We start from the raw sequence: 20,209 nt of genomic DNA on the forward strand, positions 1-20,209 counted from the left end.
ATAAGAATCACTGTACAGTGTAGAAGAGCATTGGCGTCGGTTAACCTGAATGAACCATTTTTCCTTGCTTACGGTGCCTGCACAAGAAGCGATGGGCATCGTTGCGACGCGCTTTCAGTAAACGTACACACGGGCAGCGCACCGAAAGCCGTTGTGCGCAGTCGTCGGCACTTCGGTTGCACACACTTGTCAATTGATACGCCTTAATGAATTAACATAATGGCATACTTTCTTACGCATTCAATTTGGTTTGGCCGATTGTAGGTACCCGATAGAGCTACAAATCAGTACACTGACACGGCCACTGTACTGGTGTATCATCGCTTGTGCGAGAAAGTACACGTTCTTCAATCAACTACTCGCGCGCTTGTCGAACGAGATTACAGTCAGTGCTGGGCAGTATCGAAGATACATGTGTCTTAGAAACTCTTTTGGTATCTTGTATCTGTATTGTGTTACGGTTCTCAAGGCGAGTATCTGTATCTGCATTTCCAATACATTCAATAATGTATCGTTTATCTTAAGATACAAGATACTGCTACAGCAACGTCACCGTGCGAAACAATAAACGTTGGCTGACCTCCACTTCTCAAGCCGATACTGCTGCCACTAATCACATGAATAAAACTAAAGACAGAGACACTCTTTTCCCTTTCCGCCAGTCTTCTAGCGGGGGCAGCCGGTGATGTCTCCGTGTCCCTATTGGCGGATCGGAATCACGTGGTGGTGCTCGCGCCATGTCGGCAAAATCAAGCGCGCCTACGCGCAGCCGACCTTTCGTTTCCTTGATATTTTCTTTCTTTCTGGTTGTGTCGGTGCCATGACACTTACTCGTAGCCATTGTACCGCGCCGCATACTCGAATGCGTGCGTTGTCTTTCGCGCAAATTCTGGTGCCGCTATAGCGTCGTTACCGAGGTTTCTCTTGCGTGGTACTTCGTTACGAAGTCCGAGGATTGCAAGAATGGAGTAGCTTTGCGTCTCGCGACTATTGCACAACAGCAATATGAAAGGTCTCGTGGATGTAAGTTTGACTAACACGCGATGAAAATGACTTACATGCAAATGAGATTCTAACAACTATCGCGTCCCCGGTGCCGAAGCTAGATGCAATAGCATAACCGTTTACGTTACAGAAGACATCTTGGCGCACTGTATCTTTCTTCTTCCTATTCAAGGATTTCTTTCAAATACAAATTCGGCAGATCCCACGTACCGTGGGCATCGATGTCATGCGAAGCATGCGGCGGGAATTTGACTGTGGCGTGATTTTTTTACTGAGCGACACGTCACAAAATAACGCTAAATATTTGTATAAATTTTATACGCACACATATATGTTGAAAAGCCACACATGTGTTATATAACCAGTTGTTTACGGTTGGGTAACGCTACCACCGGCAACGTGGTTATTACCAACACCAGAAGCGGTAAGCTGATATGTAGTGCTTATGCTTGTCCCTTATGATGGAGAACGCACGCATGTTTCACGAACCCGTGTGCATGTGTGGAAGAAGTTCTTCACAGTTCTTGAACAAGGTCAACATCACCGTGATCAGTGAGCACCAGCAGCTGGTCATGACTTGTTATAGGATCCGGTCGTGATCACGGTGACGAGAGGTCCATGTGTAGTGAAGTATGTGGTATAGTACAGCTGTTGGAATTCGTGGATGCCTCGGTCATTTCGTCGACAAATTGTGAGTCGATAGAGATGGCGACATGTCGGAACCTGAAGCTACCCTTCGCGTTGGTAAGGTACAAGCCGTCGAGGCTGGTAGGCCTGGATAGTGCTATGCAGACCAACATCAGTGGATGGCGGTTGTCGTACTCGTATACTACCTGGCCGTATGTGGCCTACGTTGCCTAGTCTACAAAGCGGCTGTCAATCAATCTGGCAGCATCCTCGGTCAGCATGAGGCCATCGCCGAGCCTCGTAAGAAATGAAGAGCACACTGCGTCATTCTGCCGGACGAAGTGCACTTTACGGTACGGTGGTGTGGATATCATATGTAACTTTCGTTAATGTATTCCTCCGGGGTCGAGCAATGCTTCAATATAGCTTGCTGAGTCATAGGAATACAAATGATTAGACTGCTAACACTGGAACCAAAGACGTTAATCTGATATGACGCCTGTATCGTAGGAGTACACATCGTAGGAGCATCATGTAGTGCTCATTGCTTTCTTGTAAAATTAGATAGCATGCACCACAACCACAATTGACGTTGCACCGATATTACGCCTGCGTAGGCTGTTTTTCCAAACCAGTTTGTAGACCTGGCGTGGATCAGTGGTAGAATACCTGATTGCCACGCAGAATGCTTGGGTTCGATTTCTGCTGGGATCCTAATTTTCATTATTTCCATTAGTCAAGTCAACGCAGCCGATGTTGGTTTTTCTTAACGCTGTCGCATTTAAGTTACCAATGTCTGTTCTCGCCGTTCCTGGGTAGATATAAACTGTCAATTACTTGTGGTGCATACCCGTACACCACGGCCCGTGGAAAACGGGTATGTGCAGCACGTGTCTAGTGGAAAGGGTTTGACGACGTACGCGACAGGGTTTTCGCATTATTTATGTCATGACCCGACAGTCATATTCGTCAAATGCTCTTATCCTCTCATGCCAATTTTGGTCTACACTAGATTAAGGAGGCGATCATGATAGCACCCAGACGTAGGCGGCTAGATAGATAGATAGATAGATAGATAGATACGTAGATAGAAACGCTCAAAGTGCCAAAGGTTCGCTAAGAAATGCTTCGCATTTAATAATTTGATTGTTAGCACCAGTGATTTCCTTGATGTCTCCAGTTTGTATTCCTTACGTTACCTAGGCCTCTGCATCGTTTTCGCCCGTCTGTTTCCATCGGCGTGTCTTTTGTAACGCTGTCTGCTGTATTCTTGTGTTTCAGCTCTGTATGTCGTTAGAACGCGATTCGTTGGAACGGGACAAGGGGAGGGGTCATAACAACAACAGCAAAAAAAAGACAAGAAAGTGAGAGAGGGAGAGACATACATCCCCTTGACCCTCCCCTTGTCCCGTTCCAACGAATCGCGGCGATGTATGCATCAGCGTCTGTGTTGCGACAAACTGTACTTAAACCCCAACGCAACGACACAATGTCATCTTTGATAAAGGCCGGTCCCCGGCCGAAAGCTCAGAATAAATGTATATAATATATATATATATATATATATATATATATATATATATATATATATATATATTATAAAGGCGTTTATTGACGGCACTAGTCGACGAAGCACAACGGCAACAGTCAAGACACAGCGCGGACTCTGAGCGCGAGGAGCGTGCTGTCCGAGAAGAGCCGAAGGGGACGACCCACTAGAGAGCGCCCGAGAGGGCGACCCATTACATAGACTTCCAACGCTTCGCTACAATTACCCCGGGTACGAAAAAGGGAGCCGCCTGGCGACCTAACTGCTTGTCACTATGAGCGGGTCATGATAGGGCTTCAGGCGCTCCACGTTGACAATGTCGCGCCCTCGACGGCGCATGTCCGAAGATGGTTCAATGGGCTCGATCAGGTAGTTGACCGGGGATGTGCGTTCGACGACACGGTAGGGGCCGTCGTACTTGGGCAGCAGTTTGGAAGAGAGGCCAGGTGCAGTGGTAGGGACTGAGAGCCATACGAGTGCTCCAGGGCGGAACGTGGGCGCAGAAGTGGTGGTGTCACCGCGAATGCTCTTTTGCCGCTCTTGGTCATGCGTAGTAAACGTCTTGGCAAGCTCCCGACACTCCTCAGCAAGTCTGGCTGTGGCAGAAATAGGCGCACACTCAGACGGATCCGGCTTGTATGGAAGGATTGTGTCGATTGTGTGCGACGGGTGTCTGCCGTACAATAAGAAAAAGGGGGAGAAACCAGTAGTGCTCTGAGGGGCGGTATTATAGGCGTAGGTGACGAAAGGCAGAATGGCATCCCAGTTGGTGTGATCGGCGGCGACGTACATCGAGAGCATGTCGCCGAGCGTGCGGTTAAAGCGTTCGGTGAGGCCATTCGTCTGCGGGTGGTAAGCAGTAGTTTTCCGGTGAACAACGTTGCACTCTTTCAGGATGGCTTCGACGACTTCCGACAAGAAGACACGACCTCGATCGCTGAGCAGCTCCTGGGGTGGACCGTGGCGCAGCATGAATCGGTGCAGCAGGAAGGAAGCAACATCGCGCGCTGTAGCCGCTGGGAGGGCGGCAGTTTCGGCGTAACGCGTAAGATGGTCAACAGCGACGATGGCCCAGCGGTTACCAGCCGACGTTAGAGGAAGTGGTCCATACAAGTCTATGCCAACGCGCCCGAACGGACGGTCAGGGCAAGGCAGAGGTTGCAGAACTGCCGGCGACAGGTGCGATGCTGTTTTGCGGCGCTGACAATCGATGCAGGAGCGAACGAACTTCTGCACGTAGCGGTACATCCCTCGCCAAAAGTACCGTTGGCGAATGCGGTGGTAGGTTTTCGATACCCCAGAGTGTGCGCACTGAGGATCAGAGTGGAACGATTCGCATATGTCAGAACGCAGACTGCGGGGTATTACGAGTAGCCACTGGCGGCCGTCGCCGTAATTGCGTCGGTGGAGGAGGTCGTCGCGAACGGCGAAATGGTGGGCTTGACGACGCAACGCGCGAGTGGATGGTGTTGCCGATGGATCAGTCAGCAAGTCTATCAATGAGGCGATCCAGTGATCCTTGCGCTGTTCAGTAGCGATGGTGTGAATGTCGATAGAAGAAACGGCATTGTGAGACACTGAGCTATGGGTATTGTCGTCAGGCAAGGGGGAGCGCGAGAGTGCGTCGGCGTCAGCATGCTGGCGTCCATTGCGGTACAGCACGCGGATATCGTAGTCCTGTAGGCGAAGTGCCCAGCGGGCGAGGCGACCTGAGGGATCCTTCAGTGACGACAACCAGCATAGTGCATGATGGTCGGTGATCACATCAAATGGGCGACCATACAAATAAGGTCGGAATTTCGTAAGGGCCCAGATGATCGCCAGGCATTCCTTTTCGGTGACGGTGTAATTCGCCTCGGCTTTAGTAAGCGTACGACTTGCATACGCCACGACATATTCAGGGAACCCTGGTTTGCGCTGCGCAAGGACAGCGCCAAGGCCAACACCACTAGCGTCTGTGTGTACCTCTGTAGGAGCCGTAGGGTCGTAGTGGCGTAGTATGGGAGGCGATGTCAACAAACGGCGGAGCTTTTCGAAAGCGTCGTCGCACTCGGACGACCATGAATGGAGGGGCCCGTTACTTCCGAGGAGCTTCGTCAGAGGCGATATGATAGTCGCGAAATTTCGAATGAAGCGCCGAAAGTAGGAACACAGTCCTACGAAACTGCGCAGTTCTTTGACGGACGTAGGTTTCGGGAACTCGGTCACGGCGCGAAGTTTGCCTGGATCGGGGAGAATTCCGCCCTTGGACACGACGTAGCCGAGGATTGTCAGCTGCCGTGCTGCAAATCGGCACTTCTTTAGGTTCAGTTGCAGACCGGCGCCGCTCAAACGCGTCAAAACATGCCGTAGGCGTTGAAGGTGGGTGGAAAAGTCCGGAGCAAAAACGACGACGTCGTCGAGGTAGCACAAGCACGTGTGCCATTTCAGGTTGCGCAGAACGGTATCCATCATGCGCTCAAATGTGGCGGGCGCATTACACAGCCCAAACGGCATGACGTTGAATTCGTACAGGCCGTCGGGCGTGACAAAGGCGGTCTTCGGTCGAGCGTCGTCAGCCATAGGTACTTGCCAGTACCCTGAGCGCAAATCGAGAGATGAAAAGAATTCGGCGCCTTGCAGGCTGTCAATGGCATCGTCTATTCGCGGCAGTGGATACACGTCCTTACGAGTGATCTTGTTGAGTCGTCTGTAGTCGACACAGAACCGCACAGAACCGTCCTTCTTCGCAACAAGAACGACAGGAGACGCCCAGGGGCTGTTGGAGGGTCGAATAACATCGCGTCGAAGCATGTCGTCGACTTGCTCGGTGATTACACGGCGTTCTGTGGGAGATACGCGATATGGACGTTGCCGCAGTGGCAGGTGGGCGCCAGTATCGATGCCGTGCGTAACGGCCGAGGTGCGGCCGAGAGGCGTTTGAGCGACATCGAAAGAAGAGCGAAATTCTTCCAACAGGTCCAGAAGCTGGGAACGCTGGACCTGCGTAAGGTTGTCAGCTATGGTGGAACCAAACACGTCAGCGGGTGATGAACCAGACATCGAAACAGCACTGAGCGTACTGGAACTGCGGCCGTGCGTGTCATCGGGTTCGTCCATAACTTGAGCGTCTTCGAGGGGTTCCACGCTGCCGAGACATTCCCCTCGCACCAACGTAACACTGTACGGGGAGGGGTTGATTACAAAAATAGAGGTGCTTCCCTGAGTGATTTGAACGGTCGCGAAAGGCACCAGCAAGCCTTTCCTCGTGCAAATACGGTCATATGGCGAGAGGAGTGCAACGGTGTCGGATAGACTGGCGCAGTAGACGGACACCGCCGTTGACGAGTTTGCAAGCAATTTGATGTCGTCTTTGACGAGTACCTTGCTCGCAGCCGATGGACTGTCTTCCGGCGTCAAAGTAGAGAATGGTGACAGCTCTATTTCGGCTGGTGCGCAATGAATGACGGCGTCGTGGCGGGAGAGAAAATCCCATCCGAGGATGACGTCGTGAGAGCAGGCAGGAATTATGATCAGTTCGACGGCGTACATAGCGTCCTTAATCATGACGCGGGCTGTGCACACCGCTGTAGGGTGAATACGTTGGGCGCTGGCTGTACGGAGGGAGAGCCCGGAAAGTGGCGTCGTCACTTTGCGCAGTATTCGGCTAAGCTTTGCGTCCATAACGGATACAGCGGCTCCAGTGTCGATAAGGGCAGATGCACGAACACCGTCTACAAACACGTCTATCACGTTCGATGGGCTTCGCTGAGGGCTTTCGCAGTTCGATCGCGTCGCAGCCCTTGCCTCGTGGACTGTGACGACTAGTTTTCCTGGTCGCGTGGGACCAGACGTGGCCGCATCGGGGACAGTGAGCGGTGCCGTGGTGACGGTGAACGGCGGGTAGAGGGCGCTGGGCGAGACGGCGGTGACATAGGCTGCGGTGAATCGTAATACGGGCGGCTCGACTGGCTTGGCATGGTTGAGGCGACTGGAGGCGACTGCACGCGATTGCAATAGCGGGCGACGTGACCGGCGCAACCGCACGCAAAGCAGATGGGGCGGTTGTCGGAAGTGCGCCATCGGTTCGCCGGGGTGGGTCCCATCCATGGCCCAAGACGCGGTGGACGGGGCGGCGGCTGATAGGACTGCATGGTGGGCTGCAGTCGTGGCCTAGGAATGACGTCGGCGTACGCAGCCGGCACACTCGCCTGGAAGGCCTGTGGTCTGGCGACGACTTCGGCGTAAGGATGTGGGGCAGACACAGGGATCGCTGGGGGTGGCCTGGCTACAACTTGCGCGTAACTGAGTGGCGCAAGCGCCGGAGGTGGCTGGTGGTATTCCGGCATGACATCCGCGATTTCCTGTTGAATAGCGCGGCGTAAGGGAGGCAGCAGTGTGGTCGACGGCTGTTCAACATGCTGCGACTGAGGCAAGGTCAGTAGAGAAAGCTGGCGGGCAATTTCCTCGCGTACAAATGACTTGACCTCGGCGAGCAAGCCCGAGTGATCAGAAATGGCCGACAAGCCAGCGAGGTCGGCGTCGCGTGATGGAGGTCGACGGGTCAGCAACCGCTGCCGGCGCAGCTCCTCGTAGCTTTGACAGAGCGTGATCACCTCGGTCACGGTACGAGGGTTCTTGGCGAGCAGCATGGTGAAGGCATCGTCGTCGATGCCTTTCATAACGTGTCGGATCTTGTCAGACTCAGACATGGTTACGTCGGCCTTCTTGCACAAGTCGAGGACGTCTTCGATGTAGCTGGTAAACGACTCACCGGTCTGCTGATCTCGTTCACGTAAACGCTGTTCGGCTTGCAGTTTACGTACGGCAGGTCGGCCAAACACGTTGATGATGGCAGTCTTGAAATCAGACCACGTGAGGAAATCGGTTGCGTGGTTGTTGTACCACAGGCTGGCCACACCCGCGAGGTAGAAAACCAGGTTGCTCAGCTTTCCTGCCTCGTCCCATTTGTTGGGTACGCTCACGCGCTCGTATATCGCGAGCCAGTCCTCCACGTCAGTGCCATCCGCGCCGGTGAATATAGGAGGGTCGCGGATGCGGGGGGAACCGGAGCATGGTGTCGGTACAGGGGGAAGCGTTTGCTGGGCGGCGTCTTGAGGCATGGTAGAGGGCACGGTACGGGATCGAAGCGCCAGGGGCATCGAACGGACCGAAGCTGGTTGGACGGCGCAGCACTCTCCACCAAATTATAAAGGCGTTTATTGACGGCACTAGTCGACGAAGCACAACGGCGACAGTCAAGACAGAGCGCGGACTCTGAGCGCGAGGAGCGTGCTGTCAGAGAAGAGCCGAAGGGGACGACCCACTAGAGAGCGCCCGAGAGGGCAACCCATTACATAGACTTCCAACGCTTCGCTACAATATATATATATATATATATATATATATATATATATATATATATATATATATATATATATATATTTCAATCCCGCGTTTCTTGACGGCGGGATTGACGGCGACGATGCACAACGACAGAGTGCAGACTCGCAGACTCTCACGAGCACGAGCACGACGGGCGTGCTCCCCGGGAAGAGGCGAAGAGGGCGACCCACTAGTAGGCGCTCGAGAGGGCGACCCATGGTTCATAGGTTCAATCAGGTAGTTGACCGGGGATGTGCGTTCGATGACACGGTAAGGGCCTTCATATTTGGCTAGTAGTTCGGAAGAGAGGCCAGTTGCAGTGGTAGGAACCGAGAGCCATACGAGCGCTCCAGGGAGGAACGTGGGTGCAGAACGTTAATCAGGAAATTTTGTGGGATATATTGAAATGAATGGGCATAGGCGACGACTATATACAGCTTTTGAGGGAGATATACCGAGAAAATACAATTTGCATAGAATGGGAAGGAATGAGTAGCAAAGAGAACGTTGAGATTAGCAAGGAGCTGAGACAGGGATGTCCTTTGTCCCCGCTGTTATTCATGCTGTACATGGTGAATATGGAAAAAGCGCTAGAAGGTAGCAACTTTGGTTTTAATCTGTCACACAAACAGGGCGGCGTGATGATTGAGCAGAAGCTTCCAGGATTATCTTACGCTGACGGTATTGCCTTATTTGCTGACAGTCGAGAGGATATACAGCAGCTGGCGGATATATGTGGAAGGGAAGGGGAAGCTCTAGGACTAGGATTTAGTGTAACAAAATGTGGATTGATGGTATTAAATGACCCTTGTGATCTGGCGGTGTCAATACAGGGCCAAGAAATACCGAGGGTGAGCGAATACAAGTACCTCGGAGTATGGATAAATGAGGGTGACAGGTACATGGAGGTACAGGAAAAAGCCTCAGCAGCAAAAGGAAAGAGGAATGCGGCAATAATGAAGCACAGAGCATTGTGGGGATTCAATAGGTACGAGGTGCTTCGAAGTCTGTGGAAAGGTGTAATGGTTCCGGGGCTTACGTTTGGGAACTCAGTGGTGTGCATGAGGGCAGAGGTGCAATCGGGAATGGACATAAATCAAAGGACTCTGGGACGCCTCGCGTTGTGTGCTCACGGGAAGACGACAAATGAGGCTGTGAAGGGCGATTTGGGATGGGCAGGTTTTGAGGCGAGGGAGGCTCAGAGCAAAATAAGGTTCGAAGAAAGGCTAAGGAATATGAAGGAGAGTAGATGGGCAGAGAAGGTGTTCCGTTATTTGTATAGAAAGAGCGTGGACACACAGTGCAGAAAAATAGCTAGGAGGCTCACTAGTAAATATACGGGTGGTAGTGTAAGCGATATGGCAACAAAGAGTGTTAAGCGAAGTCAGAGAGGCGGAGAGGATTTACTGGAAGGCAGCCATGGAGAAAAAGCCGGATTTGAGTAACTACCGAAAAGGCAAAAATGAAATAAGGAGCGAGGCATTTTACAATAATTCAAGGGGAAGCGCTTCACTGTTTGAAGCGAGATCGGGTTGCCTTGGAACGGGTAGTTATAAAGCGAGATGCAGTAAAGAAGAACAATGCACGTGCTGCGGGGAAGATCAGGAAACGGCGGAGCATGTTCTGATTAAATGTGGAGACATCCACCCAGGTGTACGTTTGGGCACGAGCCTACATGACGCCTTGGGTTTTAGAGACAATGGAAAGCTGAACACACCCGCGATTGAAATAAGTAAGAGACGGTTAGAGTATTGGTGGCAGAAAACTAGAGAGAAAAGACAAAAATAAATATTGGAAAAAAATAAGGACATTCTGCCGTAAAGGGCACAGAACGGAGCTGAAAACTTAAGGTTTTTTTTTCTTCTGGAGTAAAATGGTTTTAATTGAATTAAAGACACTAGGCCAACGCTAAAAAAAGAGTAAAGGTTTGTTTTTTTGGAGCCTGGTGGCACACTTGTCACCGCCTTGTTATAAAGGGGACGCTCATAGCATCCATCCATCCATCCATCCATTAGAGCGTTCCAATGCTTCTCTACAATTACCCCGGGTACGAAAAGGGAGCCGCCCGGCGACCTAACAGCTGGTCACTAAGAGCTGGTTATGGTAGGGCTTGAGGCGCTCCACGTTGACAATGTCGCGCCCTCGACGGCGCATGTCCGAAGATGGTTCAATAGGTTCAATCAGGTAGTTGACCGGGGATGTGCGTTCGACAACACGGTAGGGGCCTTCGCATTTGGCTAGTACTTTGGAAGAGAGGCCAGTTGCAGTGGTAGGAACCGAGAACCATGCGAGCGCTCCAGGGAGGAACGTGGGTGCAGAAGTGTTGGTGGCACTGCGAATGCTCTTCTGCCGCTCTTGGTCCTGCGTAGTAAAGGTCCTGGCAAGCTCGCGACACTCCTCAGCAAGTCTGGCTGTGGCAGAAATAGGTGCACACTCAGATTGATCCGGCTTGTATGGAAGGATTGTGTCGATTGTGTGCGACGGGTGCCTGCCGTACAATAAGACAAGGGTGAGAAACCAGTGGTGCTTTGAGGGGCGGTATTGTAGGCGTAGGTGACGAAAGGCAGAATCGAATCCCAGTTTGTGTGATCGGCGGCGACGTACATCGAGAGGATGTCGCCGAGTGTGCTTTTAAAGCGTTCGGTGAGGCCATTCGTCTGCGGGTGGCAAGCAGTAGTTTTGTGGTGAACAACGTTGCACTCTTTGAGGATGGCTTCGACGACTTCCGACAGGAAGACACGGTCTCGATCGCTGAGTAGCTCCTGGGGTGGACCGTGGCGCAGCATGAACCGGTGGAGCAGGAAGGAGGCTACATCGCGCGCTCTAGCCGCTGGGAGGGCGGCAGTTTCGGCGTATTGCGTAAGATGGTCTACAGCGACGATGGCCCAGCGGTTACCAGCCGACGTCAGAGGAAGTGGCCCACACAAATCGATGCCAACGTGCCCAAATGGCCGGTCAGGGCAAGGTAAAGGTTGTAGACCTGCTGGTGATTGGTGCGTTGAAGTTTTGCGGCGCTGACAATCGATGCAGGAGCGAACGAACTTCTGCACGTAGCGGTACATCCCTCGCCAAAAGTTCCGTTGGCGAAGGCGGTGGTACGTTTTCGATACCCCGGAGTGCGCACACTGCGGATCAGCGTGGAACGATTCGCATATGTCAGAACGGCGACTGCGGGGTATTACTAGTAGCCACTGGCGGCCGTCGGCGTTGTAATTGCGTCGGTAAAGGAGGTCGTCGCGAATGGCGAAATGATGGGCTTGACGATGCAACGCGCGAGTGGATGGTGTTGCCGAAGGATCAGTGAGCAAGTCCATCAGTGAAGCGATCAACTTATCCTTGCGCTGTTCGGTAGCGATGGAAGAAATGGCATTGTGAGACATTGAGCTGTGGGTATTGTCTTCAGGCAAGGGGGAGCGCGATAGTGCGTCGGCGTCAGCATGCTGGCGTCCGTTGCAGTACAGCACGCGGATGTCCTAGTCCTGTAGGCGAAGTGCCCAGCGGGCGAGGCGGCCTGATGGATCCTTCAATGATGACAACCAGCATAGTGCATGGTGGTCGGTGATGACATCAAATGGGCGACCATACAAATAAGGTCGGAACTTCGTAAGGGCCCAGATGATCGCCAGGTATTCCTTTTTGGTGACGGTGTAATTGGTCTCGGCTTTGGTAAGCGTACGACTTGCATATGCCACGACATATTCAGGGAACCCTGGCTTGCGCTGCGCAAGGACAGCGCCAGGGCCAACACCGCTGGCGTCTGTGCGTACCTCTGTAGGGGCCGTAGGGTCGTAGTGGCGTAGTATGGGAGGCGACGTCAACAAACGACGGAGCTTCACGAAAGCTTTGTCGCACTCTGACGACCACGAATTGAGCGGCCCATTACTTCCGAGGAGCTTCGTCAGCGGCGATATGACAGTCGCGAAGTTTCGAATGAAGCGCCGAAGGTAGGAACACAGTCCAACGAAACTACGCAGTTCCTTGACGGACGTAGGTTTGGGGAACTCGGTCACGGCCCGAAGCTTGGCTGGATCGGGGAGAATACCGTCCTTGGGCACGACGTAACCGAGTATTGTCAGCTGCCGTGCTGCAAATCGGCACTTCTTTAGATTCAGTTGCAGACCGGCCTCGCTCAAACGCGTCAAAACATGCCGCAGGCGTTGAAGACGCGTGGAGAAGTCCGGAGCGAAAACAACGACGTCTTCGAGGTAGCATAAGCATGTGTGCCATTTCAGGTTGCGCAGAGCGGTATCCATGATGCGCTCAAAGGTGGTGGGCGCATTACACAGCCCAAACGGCATGACGTTGAATTCGTACAAGCAGTCGGGCGTGACAAAGGCGTTCTTCGGTCGAGCGTCATCAGCCATAGGTACTTGCCAATACCCTGTGCGCAAATCGAGAGATGAAAAGAATTCTGCTCCTTGCAGGCTGCCAAACGCGTCGTCTATTCGCGGTAGTAGATACACGTCCTTGCGAGTTATCTTGTTAAGTCGTCGGTAGTCCACACAGAACCGCACAGAACCGTCCTTCTTCGCAACAAGAACGACAGGAGACGCCCAGGGGCTCTTAGAAGGTCGAATAACATCGCGGCGAAGCATCTCGTCGACTTGCTCGTTGATTACACGGCGTTCTGTGGGAGATACGCGATATGGACGTTGCCGCAGTGGAGGCTGGGTGCCAGTGTCGATGCGATGCGTAACGGCGGACTTGCGGCCGAGAGACGTTTGAGCGACATCGAAAGAAGAGCGAAATTCTTCCAACAGGCTCAGAAGCTGGGAACGCTGGACTGGCGTAAGGTTGTCAGAAATGGAGGAACCAAATACATCAGCGGGTGATGAATCAGACGTAGAAACAGCACCGAGCGTACTGGAACTGTGGCAGTGCATTTCATCTGGTTCGTCTATAACTTGTGCTTCTTCGAGGGGTTCCACGCTACCGAGACATTCCCCTTGCCCCAACGTGACACTGTAAGGGGATGGATTGGTAACAAAAATAGAGGTGCTGCCCTGAGTGACTTGCACGGTCGCGAAAGCCACCAGCAAGCCTTTCCTTGTGCAAACACGGCCAGATGGCAAGAGGAGTGAAACGGAGTCGGAAAGGCTGGCGCAGTAGACTAACACCGCCGTTGACGAGTTTGCAGGCACCTTAGTGTCGTCTTTGACATGTACCTTGCCCGCAGCCGATGAATTGTCTGCCAGCGTCCAATCGAGAACGGTGAGAGCTCTATTTTGGCTGGTGCGCAATGAATGACGGCGTCGTGGAGGGAGAGAAAATACCATCCTAGGATGACGTCGTGAGAGCAGGCAGGAATTATGATCAATTCGACGGCGTACAGAGCATCGTGAATAATGACGCGGGCGGTGCACACCGCTGTAGGGTGAATACTTGGGCGCTGGCTGTACGGAGGGAGAGACTGGAAAGTGGCGTCGTCACATTTCGCAGTAAGCGGCTAAGTTTGGCGTCCATGACGGATACGGCGGCTCCAGCGGCGATAAGGGCAGATGCGCGAACACCGTCCACAAACACGTCTATCACATTCGATGGGCTTCGCTGAGGGCTTTCGCAGTTCGATAGCGTCGCAGCCCTTGCCTCGTGGACTGCGACGACTAGTTTTCCTGGTCACGTGAGACCGGACGTGGCCGCATCGGCGACAGTGAGCGACGTCGTCGAGACGGTGACCGGCGGGTAGATGTTGCGGGGCGGGACGTCGGTGACATAGGAGGCGCTTGGTCATAATAAGGTCGGCTTGACTGGCTGGGGAGGGCTGATGCGACCCGAGGGGGCTCCATGCGATTGCAGTAGCGTGCGACGTGGCCGGCGCAACCGCACGCGAAGCAGATGGGGCGGTTGTCGGAAGTGCGCCAGCGGTTCGCGGGAACCATCCATCTCGCAGAAAGGGATGGACGAGACGGCTGCTGATATGAGGGCATTGTGGGCAGGTGTAGGGGTCTGGGGACGACGTCGACGTACGTAGGCGCCACAGCCACGTGGAATGCCTGGGGTCCGACGACGGCTTCGGAGTAACTTCGCGGTGCAGCCACAGGAATCGCTGGGGGCGGCCTGGCTACAGCTTGCGCGTAGCTTAGTGGTGCATGCACTGGAGGCGGTTGGTGGTATTGAGGAATGACCTCTGCGATTTCCTGCTTGAATCGCTCGGCGGAGAGGAGGCAGAAGGGTAGTTGGCGGCTGGTCAACATGCTGCGGTGGAGCGAAAGCCAGTAGAGAGACCTGGCGGGCAATTTCCTCACGCACGAACGACTTGATTTCGGCGAGCAAGGTGGAGTGGTCGGAAATGGCCGACAAGCCCGCGAGATCAGCATCGTGTGATGGCGGTCGACGGGTCATTAAGCGCTGCCGGCGCCGCTCCTCGTATCTTTGGCACAGCGTGATGACCTCTGCCACTGTGCGAGGGTTTTTGGCCAGCAGCATGGTGAAGGCATCGTCGTCGATGCCTTTCATAACATTCCTGATTCTGTCAGACTCCGGCATGCTCGCGTCGGCGTTTTTGCACAAGTCAAGGATCTCTTCAATGTAGCTGGTAAAGGTTTCGCCGGCCTGCTGAGCTCGTTCTCGCAAACGCTGTTCGGCCTGCAGCTTACGAGCGGCAGGATGGCCAAACACGTCGACGATGGCGGTCTTGAAAGCGGGCCACGTCGGGAAATCGGATGCATGGTTGTAGTACCACATGCCTGTCACACCCGCGAGGTAGAAAACCAAGTTGCTCAGCTTGCCTGCTTCGTCCCATTTATTGGGGACACTCACCCGTTCGTAAATCGCGAGCCAGTCCTCCACGTCGGTGCCATCCGCGCCGGTGAAGACAGGAGGGTCGCGGATGCTGGGGAGACCGGGACAAGCGGTCGGAGCAGGAGGCGGCGTTTGCTGAGCGGCGTCTTGCGGCATGGTAGATGGCACGGTACGGGATCGAAGATCCAGGGGCATCAAATGGAGACCGAAGTTGTGGTGACGGTACAGCACCTCCACCACTTTGTTAAGGCAATTATTGACGGCGGGATTGACGGCGAGGATGCACAACGACAGAGCGCAGACTCGCAGACTCTCACGAGCACGAGCACGAGGGGCGTGCTCCCCGAGAAGATGCGAAGGGGGCGACCCACTAGGAGGCGCTCGAGAGGACAACCCATTAGAGCGTTCCAATGTTTCTCGACAGTATATATATATATATATATATATATATATATATATATATATATATATATATATATATATATATATATATATATATATATATATATATATATATATATATATATATATATATATACGGTGCATGCCGACGGCGACGGCAAAATCCAGCCGAGACTGTCCATATAATATCTATCGCAATAAAAGTAAAGCACTACAAAAATACCATAACGTGCACCACTTGGCGGTGAACCATATGTCGTTGGCTTTATTCAGTTACGGTGAAACACTTCTCACTTCTTTTTAAATATTTGTTTCTTCTTACGTGAAACATCGTGTATACTTATTCGCTGTTATTGTTTTGATACGAAACCGCCTTGCTATTTTGCTTAGATATATTCAGGAGTGTGCTTAACTGGGCTGCTTGGTACATGATTAAGGCGAGAGCAAACACCGCTAAACACGGGACGGAGAAGAAGAACGACAGACACAAGCGCTGAACTAACAACCACTGGTTTATTGCTTGCATATGCAATATATACGGAAGCACTGCGCAGGATAACAACAAAAACACAGTAACTGCGCAATGCGCAAAGAGGGGTGTAAATGCACTTAGTTGGGCGAGTTGGTTCTGCATGTCGATGAAGTGGATGCGCTTGAAAGACGAGGACGAAGAAGAGACGGGACACACAGTGCGCAACTTACAACTTGTTTATTGGAAAAAAGGGGGTAGCGTCACTTATATACACTTAAGCACGTGACACAGGGCCTGCGCGTTACACGTTACTGAGCACTCAAAAATGCTATCTCTTTCTTAGATAATGTCAATGAAGCTATGCTGACACACGATTCTGCGCATTCTAAAATATATTTTGCTTCAACTACGAGCCTCGGCGATTGATTACGGTTGCGAGATAGGACTGTGCACTACTCAAATTTCGGGGTGCAGGAGCACTTTTGGCAGTGAGTTGCGAGATGACCGTTGTTACCGTTCCTGACATTATTGCTGTGTTCTCTTAGACGCTCGTTTAGGCAGCGCCCAGTTTGTCCTATATATACCTTTCCACATGAAAGTGGAATGTTGTACACAACACCCTTCTGGCACTGAACGAATTTAACCCTGTGTTTAACGTCGCAGATGAGAGGCGCACTGGAACAGGGCTCTGTCAATCTGCACAGTCTTGATAATTTCTGCGGAGCGGAAAATGCTACCTCAACACCCGCCTTCTGAGCAGCTTTCTTGAGATTGTGTGATATGCGATGAATGTATGGGATGACCGCTACTTTTTTGTTCCTGTTAGACTTACCACTATTCTGTTCACAACCAGATTGCTTAACTAATCTTTTCACTAGCACCTCGGATACCGACACTAGCGCGTGGTCCGGGTAGCTTGACGCCTTTAGACGATTTACTTGTTCTAACAAAGATTGCTGCACGCGATGAGGGCATGATTTCTTAAGTGCATTATTTAGACACATGTTGGCGATGCTTCGTTTCACGAGTTTAGAATGAGCCGATCCATAGGGTAAAATTGGTTTGTTACTTTTTGGCTGATAACCCCAGCACATAACCCACAAGCCAGAGTGCCCCCTCAGGGTTATTGTATCTGAGAAAAACACTTGGCAAAAGCACATAGCGATGTTCCTGCAAGACAAACTGAACCTTCTTGTGGGCGAAGATCCCTTCAGGGTAAAAAATTCTATGGAAGTAGTTGAATTCTTTGCCAACCATGAAGGCATGGACCTTGATGCTCTGTCAGTAGACGTAAAAGACCTGTACTATTCGATACCTCAAGATGCCCTGCTCAGGTGCATTGAGGCAAGCATTGACAGGTATGGTGCAATTGGCTTCCAGAATAGAGTAGGAATTCCTGTCGCAAGCTTTCTGGAACTGGTAACTTTTTACCTGTGCTCTACGTACGTTCGCTGGGAGGGAAGCGTTTACCTGCAGCGAAGTGGCATTTGCATAGGGTCTAGTTTGGCACCCGTTTTAAGTGAACTATTCTTAGGTCAGATAGACGAGCGTCTGAACAATAAGTTCGCACATTCCAATGTATGTAAAATCTTTAGGTTTGTAGATGATTTTTTAGTAATTTTTGACAAGAGCTCTACTGGGGCTCACTTTGATGTAGAAGGAACCTTGACCGCCTTTAGGCAGACGTTAGCGCCTTTACAAGTGACGAATGAACTTCCGTTAAACGGGTCCATTAAGTTTTTAGACCTGCATATCACCTTTCGCAGTAACCATGCATGCTGGGGTTATCAGCCAAGAAGTAACAAACCAATTTTACCCTATATATCGGCTCATTCTAAACTCGTGAAACGAAGCATCGCCAACATGTGTCTAAATAATGCACTTAAGAAATCATGCCCTCATCGTGTGCAGCAATCTTTGTTAGAACAAGTAAATCGTCTAAAGGCGTCAAGCTACCCGGACCACGTGCTAGTGTCGGTATCCGAGGTGCTAGTGAAAAGATTAGTTAAGCAATCTGGTTGTGAACAGAATAGTGGTAAGTCTAACAGGAACAAAAAAGTAGCGGTCATCCCATACATTCATCGCATATCACACAATCTCAAGGAAGCTGCTCAGAAGGCGGGTGTTGAGGTAGCATTTTCCGCTCCGCAGAAATTATCAAGACTGTGCAGATTGACAGAGCCCTGTTCCAGTGCGCCTCTCATCTACGACGTTAAACACAGGGTTAAATTCGTTCAGTGCCAGAAGGGTGTTGTGTACAACATTCCACTTTCATGTGGAAAGGTATATATAGGACAAACTGGGCGCTGCCTAAACGAGCGTCTAAGAGAACACAGCAATAATGTCAGGAACGGTAACAACGGTCATCTCGCAACTCACTGCCAAAAGTGCTCCTGCACCCCGAAATTTGAGCTGTGCACAGTCCTATCTCGCAACCGTAATCAATCGCCGAGGCTCGTAGTTGAAGCAAAATATATTTTAGAATGCGCAGAATCGTGTGTCAGCATAGCTTCATTGACATTATCTAAGAAAGAGATAGCATTTTTGAGTGCTCAGTAACGTGTAACGCGCAGGCCCTGTGTCACGTGCTTAAGTGTATATAAGTGACGCTACCCCCTTTTTTCCAATAAACAAGTTGTAAGTTGCGCACTGTGTGTCCCGTCTCTTCTTCGTCCTCGTCTTTCAAGCGCATCCACTTCATCGACAGGGGTGTGAAGTCATCATATTAGAACCATCGGCAAAACAGGCTGTTAAGTTTTGGACAAATAATTAAGTCCACACTTCTGCAGATAAATGGAAGGTACGCTGACGCACGCATTTCCGTGTGCATGGATATTTTGCGCTTCACTAATCTCACGTGTTCTTTGTTGATTGTACCCTTCCAAAACGGTGCACCGCTCAAGAATTGGCTGACAGCCACACGCTTTGCAGTGTTGGGCTAAATGACTGGGCACAAATGACCGGTTACGAGAGCATGCATACTCGCTTAACGGTTCAGTGCCCAGTCATTTAGCCCAACACTGCAAAGCGTGTGGCTGTCAGCCAATTCTTGAGCGGTGCACCGTTTTGGAAGGGTACAATCAACAAAGAACCCGTGAGATTAGTGAAGCGCACCATATCCATGCACACGGAAATGCGTGCGTCAGCGTTCCTTCCATTTATCTTCATAAGTGTGAACTTAATTATTTGTCCAAAACTTGACAGCCTGTTTTGCCGACGGTTCTAGTAAGATGACATCACACCCATCTTTGCGCATTGCGCAGTTACTGTGTTTTTGTTGTTATCCTGCGCAGTGCTTCCGTATATATTGCATATGCAAGCAATAAACCAGTGGTTGTTAGTTCAGCGCTTGTGTCTGTCGTTCTTCTTCTCCGTCCCGTGCTTAGCGCTGTTTGCTCTCGCCTTAATTAGATATATTCATTTTCTTTGCTCAGGTCACCGTAAAGCTTTCTTACTCTTACGTATCACGAGGTAGTCGTAGCTCTAAGTGGCAATAGTGTGAATAGGAGCCGTATCTGCGACTCTTTGTACGTACGATACATTTCTGGGCGGCACAAGTTCTCTCGAAGAAGATATCTTAGAAGATTGCGTGTAAGTGAATATGTCGCTAACGAACACGTTAGTGAACATGTCACTAACGAATAATGATTGTTATGGTTTAACGTCCCAAAACCACGATATGATTATGAGGGACGCCGCAGTGGAGGGCTCAGGAAATTTCGACCTCCTTGGAATCGTTAACGTGAACCGAAATCTAAGTACAGCGGCCTCAAGCATTTCCGCCTCTATCGAAAATGCGGCCGCCACGGCGGGATTCGATCCCGCGACTTTCGGGCCAGCAATCGATCACCAAACCATTAGTTCACCGTTGCAGGTATGTCACTAGCAAAGTAGAACATGAAAAGTCATTAGTTTTATGTCCTGTATGCGTTCACGCTGCGTCACAAAAAATATTGCCACCAGCGTTGCTGCTGCTGTACACCCGTCGAGTGATCCGGCATCGCGAAAAAGGTAATACGTTTACGGACAAGGTAAGACTGCAAAGCAGT

At 51.4% G+C, this 20,209-nt stretch overlaps 1 protein-coding gene across 1 annotated transcript in view; it reads left to right on the forward strand.

The window, feature by feature from the left end:
• The first annotated feature begins 1,005 nt into the window (after positions 1 to 1,005).
• The window catches only part of LOC125760315 (uncharacterized), a 30,589-nt gene continuing 11,385 nt past the window's right edge, over positions 1,006 to 20,209 (forward strand). The window contains exons 1-3 of the mRNA XM_049420201.1: positions 1,006 to 1,023; positions 17,250 to 17,738; positions 18,189 to 18,503. Coding sequence (XP_049276158.1) covers positions 1,006 to 1,023; positions 17,250 to 17,738; positions 18,189 to 18,503 — 822 coding nt within the window. The remainder of the gene's footprint in view (positions 1,024 to 17,249; positions 17,739 to 18,188; positions 18,504 to 20,209) is intronic.

The sequence above is a fragment of the Rhipicephalus sanguineus genome, chromosome 10 (genome assembly GCF_013339695.2).
Source record: "Rhipicephalus sanguineus isolate Rsan-2018 chromosome 10, BIME_Rsan_1.4, whole genome shotgun sequence".
In the NCBI taxonomy this organism is placed as follows: domain Eukaryota; kingdom Metazoa; phylum Arthropoda; class Arachnida; order Ixodida; family Ixodidae; genus Rhipicephalus; species Rhipicephalus sanguineus.